Here is a 13,113-nt window from a genome sequence, read left to right on the forward strand (position 1 = left end):
TGAGAACACAGTGGCATTGGCGTTCAGTGGGTAAACATTGCTTTGCAGTAGTGTTCAGTAGCTAGGAATATTTCTATGTACTCTATACAGCACTTTCTGGCTGCATGTTCCAGGCATGGCCAGTCTTCTGTTCTAGGTGCCAGTTCTGGGTTGTGAATTCCATGCTAGTTACCCTGCATCCTGGCTGGTATATACTGGCAAATCCTTCCTGCACGGGGTAAAGGATGATCACTGTCCTCGCTGTCATGTCTGAGCACAGTCCCTGTACATCTAAGCCTCGTTCAGCCTTTGCTTCGACCTCCGCGGTCTCCGCAAGCCTGGTCACTTCTCTCCTCCAAGACACAGCTTTACCCCTCTGTTCCCGATCCACCTCCAGAGGTGAAACCCTGATTGAGATCAGTGATCTTTATTCCCTGGGCATTTGTATTTGTCTCACACATTAACTCTGTGCCGTTGCCTTTCACTTGCAGAAATAAAAGACACAAATTGATGCAACTCTTTATACATCATTACATTTTAACTTAAATGCATAGAGTGTATCTACCTGAATTTGACTTTAGCATACTGATAGCAGGCAAGAACAGAGTGTCAGATTACTGCATCAGTTTGCTGCTTCTCCTTTCAATGCCCAGTAATGAAGGGAAGGGGGGAGATCTGCAAATGGATGTGTATTTTTGCCTATCCAGTTTTGTAACCTAGAAACCTCTGCCAAATGACACAACTTCTGATGTAGCAGCAGTACCAATTGGTGAGGAGCAATGGTTAAATGCACCCCAGACTGACTGAATAATCAAGGAGCAGCAGAGCACTGGTGAAGCTATCTTTCTACTCACTGTTTGCGTGTTTTCTGTACACCCTGTTCCAAGTTATTATGCAAATTATATTTTTCTCATTTACCTAAATAATTGATGTAAATTGATGTAATTGATGCAAATAACAGTCAGCATAATTCTCATGTTATCAACTATTAAGAGTACAATTCAAAGTTTATTGAACAAACCTCCTAATGATAACAGTATTTTTTTTAAACATAAAAAACTTACAATGACATGTTCCAAATTATTACACACAGTAAGTTTCAAAACACTTTATAGGTTGTAAAGAACTGAAAATTGTCATTTGTTGTGTTTGCAGCATATTTACTGAAATCAAAAGCTATTTCAATCAAACTTTTAATAACATTTTAACATTTTAAACATTTTAACAGGTCACGTTACATTTTAACATAGGACCCCTTATTTGATAGCAGCTTCACAAGTCTTGCATCCATTGAACTTGTGAGTTTTTGGACAGTTTTTGAATTTGTTTGCAAGATGTGAGAATAGCCTCCCAGAGCTGCTGTTTGGATGTAAACTGCCTCCCACCCTCATAGATCTTTTGCTTGAGGATGCTCCAAAGGTTCTCAATAGGATTGAGGTCAGGGGAGGATGGAGGCCACACCATGACTTTCTCTCCTTTTATCCCCATAGCAGCCATTGATGCAGAGGTATTCTTTGCAGCATGAGATGGTGCATTGTCATGCATGAAGATGATTTTCTTATGGAAAGCATAATTCTGTACCAGGGAAGAAAGTGGTCAGTCATAAACTCCACATACAGAGGTCATCTTTACACCTTCGGGGACCCTAAAGGAGCTGACCAGCTCTGTTCCCATGATTCCGGCCAAAACATGACTCCACCATCGCCTTGCTGACGTTGCAGCCTTGTTGGAACAGGGTGGCCGTCCACCAGCCATCCACTACTCCATCCATCTGGACCATCCAGGGTTGCACGGCACTCATCAGTGAACAGGACTGTTTGATAATTAGTCTTCATGTATTTTTCTGCCTAATGCAGCCGTTTCTGCTTGTGAGCATTGGTTATTGGTGGCCGAATAGAAGGCTTATGCACAGTTGCAAGACTGTGGAGGACTCTACACCTTGATGTCCGTGGGACTCCAGAGGCACCAGCAGCTTCAAATGCTTTTGCTGCTATGTAATGGTATTTTAGCAGCTGCTCTCTTGATCCGATGCATGGATCTGGCAAAAATCTTCCTCAATGTGCCTTTATCTGCACGAACCCGTCTGTGCTCTGAATCAGCAACAAATCTCTTAATAGTGCGAAGATCACGCTTAAGTTTTCGTGAAATATCTAATGTTTTCATACCTCGTCCAAGGCATTGAACTATTTCACTCTTTTCGGCAGCAGAGAGATCCTTTTTCTTCCCCATATTGCTTGAAAATGGTGCTCTGCTTAATAATGTGGAACACCCTCCTTTAGTAGTTTTTCCTTAAATTGGGCTCACCGGCCAATCTAATTATCACAGGTGTCCGAGATTGTTTTCAGTGATCAAAAGAGCCCTGACACACAATGCCATCCATGAGTTAAACTGAAAAACAAAATATTTCATCTTTGTGACAATTAAATAGAATTTGCATAATACTTTGGAACAGGGTGTATGTTCAGGTGCATGCAGAAGGTGCTGGTTGGCTGCTTGTGCAGGCATCTTCTGCTATGAATTCTGCTGTGTAAAGAGGCAGATGTCACCACAAATTCAGATACCTACACAAATTGCATTTATAAATGCATTTAATGATTTTTACTTAATACAAAACAACATTGTTAATTTGTTTGTATCTACTTTGAGTTTAGCTTTAAAGTGATTGTAAATTCTGTTTTGTTATTTTTAAATTAAAATAACAAACTTGTTATATTTACCTGCTCTGTGCAATGGTATTGCACAGCACAGAGTGGCCCCGAACCTCCGCTTCTGATGTCCTCTGATGGCAATCTTATCTCCTCTTATGTGTCTGCCGCCATAGCAGGTAGCTTGCTATGGGGGCAAATGTGTGGGTTTGATCCTGAGCTGGGCTGTGTTCGTCTATAGACACACACAGTGTGGCTCAGCTCTGTCCCTGTTCCCTCCTCACTGGATTTGACTGACAGCAGCAGGAGCCAATAGCCGCCACTGCTTCCAAGAGAGAGAAGATAGAAGAGCTGCTGCATTAGGAATCATGCTGGATTGAGATCGGGCTCAGATAAGTATTTAGGGTGGAGGGAGTGCACAGATACAGGAAGGTTTTTTACCTTGCGGCAGAGAATGCATTAAGGTGAAAATACTTTTTGCTTTACAAACACTAGTCAGATATCTACAATATTTTCTACTAATAAGGACGTAGAATAAATGTAAAATGATTAAAGCAATTATGTTTTGTGCATGCTACCTATGTAGAAGTTCATAGAAATGTAGGTCTGTAGCTGCTGGTAATTCTGTTCTTAGGACTCTTTCACACAGGTGGCAAGAGGGCAGTAAAAACAGGCGGTTGAGCCACAGGTTTACCACCTCTTTCATTACAGCTGGGTAGGACTGTACACATGTCAGGATCACGAGGCTGTGCTTCGCAGCAATTTTAACTTAGCCTGTCAAACTTTCCCATTGTGGTCAATGTGAGTGTTTCACAACCACAAGTCAGACACTTAGCTTGTGGTTGCTGTGCAGTATTTCAATAAAAAATCCTCCTTGGGATTTAAAAAAAAATACTGACATTCAGGAGGTTACAGAATAGAACACCTGGAAGCCTCTGATATGAAACCCTTTGAAAAGCTATCCTCCGCAGGTCACTTTTCAGAGAGCTGTATATACAGCCTCTTTTCTGAAAAAGCATTAAAAGTGGCTTACTGACTAATTAAACAGAAATAATAACTTTTTTGTTGTACAGGGTTATTTTGTAAAAGTGGAGTTTTGTTTTTCTACAGGCCCAGGGGAACATTTTCTATAAAGTTTGACTTGTTATACCTCCAGTTTTCCACTTTATAAAATGGCCATAATGATTTCTACTGCTCTAATGATTTTATTATAGTCGAATATTAAGCTAACCTTTCTGTATCATTAATCAGGTTCTCACCTGTGTGTATATAAACTGAACTATACAGAATACACAAACCATCCCATGGCTTCAGAATGGTGTCCTGTACTGCCAGTATCACCAAGGTGAGATTTTTCTGCTTCTCTGTTATTTAAAGTACATTTAATTTCAAACTGAATGACATTAAGTTATATAGGGCACTGTGTATTTGCTGTTTTTTTTTTTTTGCTTATATTTTTCTTGCTTAATTACTTATCAGAGATGCTGATCTTTTGTAGGCTTTTTGCCGCTAATTTATGGATTCATGCATTAACTTCATGGAAGACTTTACAAAAATTACCCAGGAGCAGCTTTCTGATGTCTGCACAATGTGTTTTGGTGCGGCCACTTGTGCTATTAATTTGGATAGTATGTGATTGGGTGACAACACAGGAGCATAGTTGGGAGACAGGGACATTGCTTTGTGACTTAATAAAAGGCCTGAACAAGGACATTTTTATGGTAGTATTTCCAGATATTATTATTTCACTCTTGCCCCATCAGTTCGTATGTCCTCCTGTTCTGGCTGCCCATGTGCGGCCTCAAGGCCTTGCAGCAGTGCAATCTGTGATTTCATTGGCCCTGTACCATGTGATTGTTGTGACCAATTGCAGTGTTCACACATGTAAACAAAGGGTGCAGTGCTGCAGCCTTTGAAATCTCTCCTCTTACAACACTCAGCCATGAGTGAACCCTACATTCACTATATCTGGTCTCCCACAGTACACAGAACATGGAAACGCAATTATTTTAGTAAATATAAACTGCTAAATACCTTTTCTTATCTGTAGTTAGAGCAGTCTTGTGACTTATATCAGTGTCCAGCTGAACACAGGTTAAAGCTTGTAGGAGGAGTTTTCATTCTCTTCTCACTGCCCTATCACCCCTGACCCTCTGTCTGGACAGCGCTGTTTGGCCCTGTGCTGTTCACATGCACCCTCCCAAGAAAAATAAAAAATTCTCTAGCAGTACACACCTAACTGAGCATGTGCAGAGTGTCCCCTGGGCTGTGTTCTATCAGAAGATGAAATGGGGAATGTGGAATAAGGGGAAGATCAGAGAAGACAGGATCAAACATCTTTTTTACACAGTGCAGGGGATTAACCCCTTAAGTTCCGCAGGGAGTATAACAAGCATATTGTACTGCATATACAGACTGATTTTACTGTTGTGGGTTTAGTAACACTTTAAATGCAAACAGTTTTTATTGGTCCCCAAAATAGCCACCTCCAGTAATTTGCTTTAATAGGCAGCAGGTGTTTTTTTTTAAGATTGTTTTTACACTTAAAGGATAAGTTCACCTTTCATAACATATCCGATAACCCATAATTAGGGTGTAACATGGTAAAAACGAACTGGGCCGCGCTCCCCTCAATCCCCATTGTGACAGCTAGTGAGGGATCTTCTTCTCTCCGCTAGCTGTTCCAATTTAAAAAAAACTCACTCATTCAAAGTGTTCTGTGAATGAGCAAACTACAAGTCCCATGCGGCTGCCGGCTTGTAGTTCTCAATGAACTACCACCGTGCTGTGAGCGCTGTGGTAGTTCATCGAGTCTTTCTGTCAGTATTTATCGGCTTCGAGGTACGAGGAAGCAGATACACTGACAGGTCTGCAGGAGACCTGCATGGCATCAGCGATCTGCTAATCACTGGTACAATGCTTTACAGGCTCCTAAAACAAAAAATAATAAATACACATTTTTTACCTGCAAAAAAATGTGCATTTTTAATTTTTATTTAAAGATGAACTAATCCTTTAAATAAGTTAATGTCTGTCTGGATTAGGAAGGCAGAAGGGATGTTTAAAAACTTGTACAAGTGGGATTTAAGGGCCCAATGTCACCAGAATTACTGGGATCTATTTTTGAATTAATTCCCAATGCATAGAAAATCCAAAATCTTTGAACCTTTGTTTGCTAATGGTCATAGTTTACACTATTATATTTCAGTGTAGTGTATGGAAAAAAGGTACAGCAGGCTGCATTTTTTCTCAACACAAACACGCATAAATGCATGAAAAATACCTAGGTTCTGGTGCAAATGGGCCCTCGAAAAAGTTTTCTTTCCGTTTAATTTTTATGTGAACATCTAAACCTGTCATGAAAAAATATTGAGTACTCTGTTAAGGATCTCCTAGTAATTCTACTTGCTTGTTTTCCATACTCGCACTTTGTTGCTGCAATACTTTGACATACTTGCCCCTAACTAGTATACAAATCAAAAGCCATAGATTCACTAGCTGCATACTTGTTCTGTGTCCAAGAAGGTGTAGTAGTGTCCATCAATATACAGTATTTTGCTTATAACATATTCTTTAATTTTGATGGATAAATGCAGATCACAAGAAAAGCAGGAGAGATAACTGTAGTCAGTGTATCTTGCTTCGGCACACTTACAGTATGTGCATGGTACCACTTTAAAACAATACATTTTGACAGATATGATTTTTGCCTGTGATGGAGGGTGGATTTGCTACACAAAACTGCTTCTAGTGTCAATTCAACACTTGTATACTGTGTTAAAGTGAATCTAAACCCAATTGCTAAAATCTCATATACAGTAAGCTTTAGCATTTAGGGTCTATGTTTACCTAAAACATCAGCACAATGGACATTGTTTACGTAATGTAAGCTGTGTCCCTTGTGCTGCTGTGTCCTCCTTTCTCTGAAATTGTCCTCTGATGCTCCACCACCCTCACCACATAAATCTTCTGGTGCGGTGGAAGTTAATAGAACTAAGGGACTGTCACAGGCACTCATCAAGAGAGTATGACTACCCTTTCCACCCAACTGCTCTATTCATAGACGCCATTACTACAGCTTACCCTGTATGGAGGGGGCAGACTTATCAATCATCCACCCCTCCTCCATTCTTAGATCCCATTTAGCTGTGATTGGATGGCACATGGGCATCATCCAGCCTCACAGTTGGTAGCCTGTGAAACTGCTTAAAGAGTCTGACAGCTGATGCGGCTGGTTAGAGCTTGGCAATGCACTTAGCAATACTTGCATTTAAGGCTGTATGTGCCCAAGGATGAGGGCCCGGAATGCAGACTGCTTGCATTCCAGACATTTCTTCCTCGGCATATAGTGCCCTAAATGTACATAACTAATAGGTGAACCACCCAGCCTCAGCAGATTTCAAGCTCCCATAGAGTTTATTAGGCTGCAGGCTTCTGGGCTGGGTGGTTCACTTGTGCCCTGCACCCTCAGCTAAACACTGAAGCCTCATACATCAGGGTTAAATGCCCAATGTGCAAGAAGCCTCAGTGGCTATGGTAAGGGGCCATGTCAGGACATATTGGTCTACTTTGGTCAGAAAGCAGGTCCAGAGGAAGAATGTGCAACTGCTGGTGAGTTGACTGCGTGATGACCAGAAGTGGCTGAAAGAGATTGAGGGAGATCAGTAGTGCTGAGATGCAAAAAAAATGGGTGAAAACATTGTGTTACAAAAAGAATGATGGTGTACAGAATGATAAACCAAATTACTTATCAGATCAGAAACATGCAACCTTTATTGTTTTTTTACTTTACTCAATAAATGTGTTCATTTATTTTTCAAAGCTCCACATTAATTATATTTAAAGTATATCTATAGGCAATTTTTTTAAAGTTTTGGCTAGAGTAGTGAAGGGTATAAATCTGCTTATTTTTTGTTGTCTGTGCCCAGGGAGGTTCCTGTCTACCTTCTGTCCCAGCAATGCAACAGGAAGTAAAATCTCTCCAAAGTAAGGGGAATTCCCAATTTAAACAGTTGTCACTGGTTCAGAAGCAGCAAGGGAAAGGGATGTGGTATTTTGGGAAGGGAGTGGAGAGTATCGGCACCCAGTGTCTTATTTGTTGTCATTGGTGGAAATTCACTTTCACAGCTAGGTGGTTCTGTAGAGGGCCATTACAGCTGCTCTGACATGAATACATGAATGAAGAGTCATAATAATATTTCATGACTCACTCAGTGTTGCACTAAGTCCAACGCCTCAAAGCCCTAGGGTATTATAGCGTTTGTTGTTGCGCTCATATGATTTAAAGCGATACTAAAGGATTCATTTTTTTTTTTTGTAAATTAACAAACATATCTATGCTTACCTGCTCTGTGTAGTGGTTTTGCACAGAGCAGCCTGGATCCTCCTCTTTGCGGGTCGCCCGCAGGCTCTTCTGGCTCCTCCTTCCTGTCGGGTGTCCCCACAGCAAGCAGCTTGCTATGGGGGCACCTGCTGTTCTGTGTGTCCATTCACACACAGCCGCGGCTTGGTCCCGACCCCTCTCTCTTCTCATTAGCTGACTGGCTGTGATTGACATTGGTTCCCACTTGCTGTCTCAGCCAATGAGGAGGCAGAGACCCGGGATAGCCGAGGCTGTCGTGCTCACCGCTGGATCTCTATGGGGCTCAGATAAGTATTGAGGGGGCTGGAGGCACTGCTGCACACAGAAGGTTTTTTACCTTCATGCATAGAATGAATGAATGTAACAAACCCTGAGCCTTTACAACCACTTTAACGAATTCTATAGCAAACATATATACCAGTATATGTTTTGCAATGCATTTGCAGAAATACACTATAGTTCATATAACATAGTTCCTATGGGTCATGTTCACATCTATGCAGTTTCCACTGGTGTGTTTCTTGGGAGGGTACATGGACTTTTTTACATGCAGCGCAGTGCATTTTTGGCTTCATAGACTTCAATGGAATTGCACCACAAGCATGAAAATGGGCCTAAAGATGCATCAACTGCACATGCATAGATGTGAACCTAGCTTTAATCCTATTCAACAATAATTAAAGATGTCCTTAACCTAAGAAGCCCTAAGAAGCCCCATCACTGTGTTGAAGATAGTAGAATCTAGTTTTATAATAAGCAAGACTTTTAACCAAGAGACTGGGGGCTGTTTGGTGAGTGATGTTTATGGGTCACATCAACTTTACTGCCAGCCTTCCCCATCCACTCATACTATTATTGGGCTTATTTAAAAGGGTTAGGACAGATGATGTCATAAAAAATGTAAAACATCTTTCCAGGTCACTTTTATAAGAACTTTACTTTCTCAGGAAAAAAACAGAATATACTACCCTGTTTTATATTCAGATTTTCTGGCTTGATTTATGCTCCCCATGAAGAAATTAGAAGAGCTCAAAAGAGTATCATTGATATTATTATTATTATACAGGATTTATATAGCGCCAACAGTTTGCGCAGCGCTTTACAATATAAGGGAGACAGTACAATTACAATACTTTCAGTACAGAAGGAATGTGAAGGCACTGCTCCTGGAGCTTACAATCTCCCTTTAGATTTGAACACCATCTGATATTCTATACATTTTAGCTACAGCAACTGAACATATTTTGATAACCCGATGCCAAAGGGAACATTAGGTGCCTATTTTACAGATACACCTTACAGAGTACAACATTCCAAAAAGGGACTCGAGATAGCAGGCTTCAGCAGTCAACCCCTGTCCAGCCAAAAGTCTTCTATGTGGCCAGTAGGGGCAGTGTTTTCCCCTTAAAACTAGCAAAACTGGTTGTAAACCTCAGACATGAAATATGAACAAAGCATATTGGGGTTTATTTACTTAAGTTGGTTCACTCAGAATCTCGTGCACTTCAGCATAGAAACCAATCGGCTTACAGGTTTTATTGCTAAAGCTTAACTGAACAAACTGAGGTTAGAAGCTGATTGGCTGCTATGCACAGCTGTACCAGATTCTGAGTGAACCAGCTTTAGTAAATAGTGTGTACTTGTCTCAACCCAGGGCACTAAGTGTCATTTCTGTATGCTCCCTCATTCCTCTGCTATCAGCATGCATGAGTTACCATGAGAAAAAATGTGACAGGGGAGGGATCTCTAGGACGCAGCCTGTGATCGACAGCCTCAGTTCTGTTTTTGTGCTGTGTCTAGTCAGCTGTCAAAGCTCTTCTCACTGAGATCTGCAGAGCATTACATAAGCTCCCTGCCCCCTGCTTTCTGGAAACACGGACAAGCTGTATTAAAGTGGTTCTAAATCCTTAAAGTTTTTTTTAGCTTAACCTCTTCCATACAGGGCAATTTTACCCCCTTCCTGCCCAGGCCAATTTTCAGGTTTCAGCGCTGTCACACTTTGAATGACAATTGCGCGGTCATACAACATTGTACCCAAACTAAAATTTTATCATTTTCTTCACACAACTAGAGCTTTCTTTAATCACCACTGCGGTTTTTATTTTTTGCTAAATTAACAAAAAAAGACCGAAACAAAGAAAAACGTGTTTTTTTTTTCAAAACTTTCAGTTATAAAAGTTTGCAAATAAATAATTGTTCTTCATAAATTTAGGCCAAGATGTATTCTGACACGTCTTTGGTGAAAATAACCCAAATTAGGATGTATTTTGTAGTTTGTAGGAAAGTTATAGAGTTCACAAACTATGGGATATATCTGAATATTGATCAATCCTGAAGTACTGACAGCCAATCTAATTTCTTGAGATCCAAGATTGTCAGAACAGTACAGATATCCCCCAAATGATCCCTTTTTGCAGAGTAGACTGTCCGACGTACTTTATAAGAGGCATGGCGAAAATGTAAAATTTTAAAAATTATTTTCACAATTTTTTTTTTACATACTATCACCAGTGCAGTACAGCAACATAGAACTGGCATGGCGGTGATCAGGGACACTGACTGGTGACAGTATGAAAAAAAAATTATAATTTAAAAAAAAAGTTATTACATTTTTTTTATATTTTTTAAGATTTTTTTTCATATTTCACTATGACCAAAGTAGTACAATGTTACCATAGTAACATTGTACTACTTTGGGGAAATGATCATATTTTTTTTTTTTTACACAATTTGCTTATAGCAAATAATTACTTTGCTATAAGCAAGCATTTACCTGAATGACATCGATTCATTCAGGGGTTCTTTTTGTGCTTAGCTGTGATTTGGCCATGGCTAATCACATGACACAGCTGGGCTGTGATTGGCTCAGCTTGTGTATGTGATCGCTGTGACCATTCACAGCTAGACACACTAGTATACAATGGATGGCATAAATGAAGCCATCCATTGTATACAACTGTCATGTGACCTGCTGCGATTGGTCACAGCAGGTCACATGGTACCGGCAACAGGGCCGGTACTCAGATCTGTCATCTGCCATGTCCGAGGTACATGGCCGGTGACAGATCACGCCGCTGCGTGGCTCTGCAGGCGTGCAAACTGCGCATGCCTGAAAGGATGCCATATGGCGGAAAGGTGAGGGTTTTTGCCGGCCGCCAATCGGCCATAGGCCAGGTGGGAAGAGGTTAATGCATTCTCTAAATTAAGGTAAACAAAACCTTCTGTGCCCAAGATCCTCAAGACCAACCCCCCCCCACCTCCCATGTCGTTATACTTACCTAAGCCCGATCTTGCTCCAGAACTGTGCTGGAGAACAGCTGCTCTCTCCACTCCCTCCCTCCTCATTGGGCATATTGATAGCAGCAGGTACCCTTGGTTGTTACTGCTGTCAATCAAATTTTATGACAAGGGATCAAGGGCAGGGCGGCTCAGTGGGTCTCAGAAGGGAGCCTGCAGAGTGCCCCCAAAGGAAGTAGTCTCCTGTGGAGGCACTCACTAAAGAGGAGGAGCCAGGAGTTCCAGTGGGGGACCCCAGAAAAAGAAGACCTGTGCTGCTCTGGGCAAAACCATTGAACAGAGCAGGTAGGTATGATATATTAAGATAAAAAAAAGAGAGGTTTAGAATCACTTTAATTCTCTACTTTAAATGGTGTAGAGAAGAGAAGACAGCAGATAAATAGGTACAACCTATGCAGGAGGATTGTTTCATCTGTGTATCAACTGAGACCAGTCACTTTATTGGGTATGTTTAAGGGTTTACAGCCACTTTAAGACTGTAATGATTTCTGCTCACAGGCAATACCTTTATTTTAAAGTCTAAAGTGCAGCTCCCTGACAAATTTCTGATAATTGTGGATAGTGTGGGGCTGGAGCATATGCCAGGCATTTACTGCTGTCTCTGTTCCTACTGTGGACATTGTCCCTTACTTCCTGCCCCAGTGACACCCTATTACATTGGCACAGTGTCACTGTAACAAAAGAAAGGAAAATAAACCCAGTGGGGACATGCAGAGGTATAAAAACCTGGAAGCTTTTCAATTAAGCTTTGAGAATAAAACCTGGAAGCTGATTGGTTTCTGTGCAGAGCTGCACCAGATTTCGAACTCTCCAGTTTTAGTAAATAACCCCTATAGGTCTATACACTGTACTTTAACCTCCCTGGAGGTATTCCCGAGTGTAGCTTGGGGTAAAGTTTCAGTAAAGTTTCAGTAGCACAAGCGGTAACCCCGAGCTACACTCTGGAATACCCTGCAGAGCTGCTCCGGGATCTCTTCTGCACTTACCTTGTCCTGCGCTCTCGCGATGTCCCCCCTGCAGCGTCCCCGGCCATCTCCTCCGGCCAATGCCGGCATCTGTCTTCTGGGTTCTGTTCCCTGCGACGTCGGGACGTACGGGGGATGGAACCGGCGGGTAATTTGAAAATGTCAAAAAGTGACATTCACTAAAAACACTAAAATTACATAGTAAAACATTACTGTATCAAACCACTTCACATACATTTTGTCCCTAGTGCTTTGTCCTGTGCCCTGCCTGCATTTTTACTGTTCTTTCTGCCTGGAAACAGAGAAATGTCCATGGCGTCCAAAAAGCGTCCCTTTAGGTCAAAAGCGGTCTTAGACCAGCTAGAGAACAGCGATAGTAAATCAGAACCACTTGCAGAATTGAGTGATAATGATTCGTGGGGAAATTCGTCATCAGACACTGAAAACAATTTTGCGACTTTGCTCAGTGATGTGCGAACTTGGCGCTATATTTCAAATTTCAGTGTTTTTGGTTTGATTACATTATTTAATTAAATTTATGATTATATTATTATTTTTTGTGATTATTTATTAAATTATAATTTATGATTTTGTGTTTCAAATTTTATCATACCCGGGATGTTTACTAGACTCTTGTGCAGACAGATTTCAGTGAGTTATTCCTAAAAATTACAGGCCTACAATAAAAAAACAACATATTTCCATGCAAAAAAATATACCGCTTTGAGCACAGAAATACTGACATAATCAGACCGCTAGGGAGGTTAAGGTAGTGTGCAAGAGGCCTAAAAAGCACAACTTCAGGCAATTTTTTAACATAAAATTCTGGACAGACTAAGGATTAGAACCTGTTGTTGTGCAGCCT

The 13,113-nt window shown here is 41.0% G+C and overlaps 1 protein-coding gene across 3 annotated transcripts in view; it reads left to right on the plus strand.

Moving 5' to 3' along the window:
- SLC44A3 (solute carrier family 44 member 3) overlaps nt 1–13,113 on the plus strand; it is a 152,558-nt gene that overhangs the window by 39,241 nt on the left and 100,204 nt on the right. For all 3 annotated transcript variants that reach the window (XM_089677272.1, XM_089677271.1, XM_089677270.1), the window contains exon 6: nt 3,876–3,969. In XM_089677272.1, the coding sequence (XP_089533398.1) occupies nt 3,876–3,969 (94 nt within the window). The remainder of the gene's footprint in view (nt 1–3,875; nt 3,970–13,113) is intronic.

Source organism: Staurois parvus, unplaced genomic scaffold (genome assembly GCF_062004578.1).
Source record: "Staurois parvus isolate SC_StPar_1 unplaced genomic scaffold, SC_StPar_1.0 ptg000183l, whole genome shotgun sequence".
NCBI lineage: Eukaryota > Metazoa > Chordata > Amphibia > Anura > Ranidae > Staurois > Staurois parvus.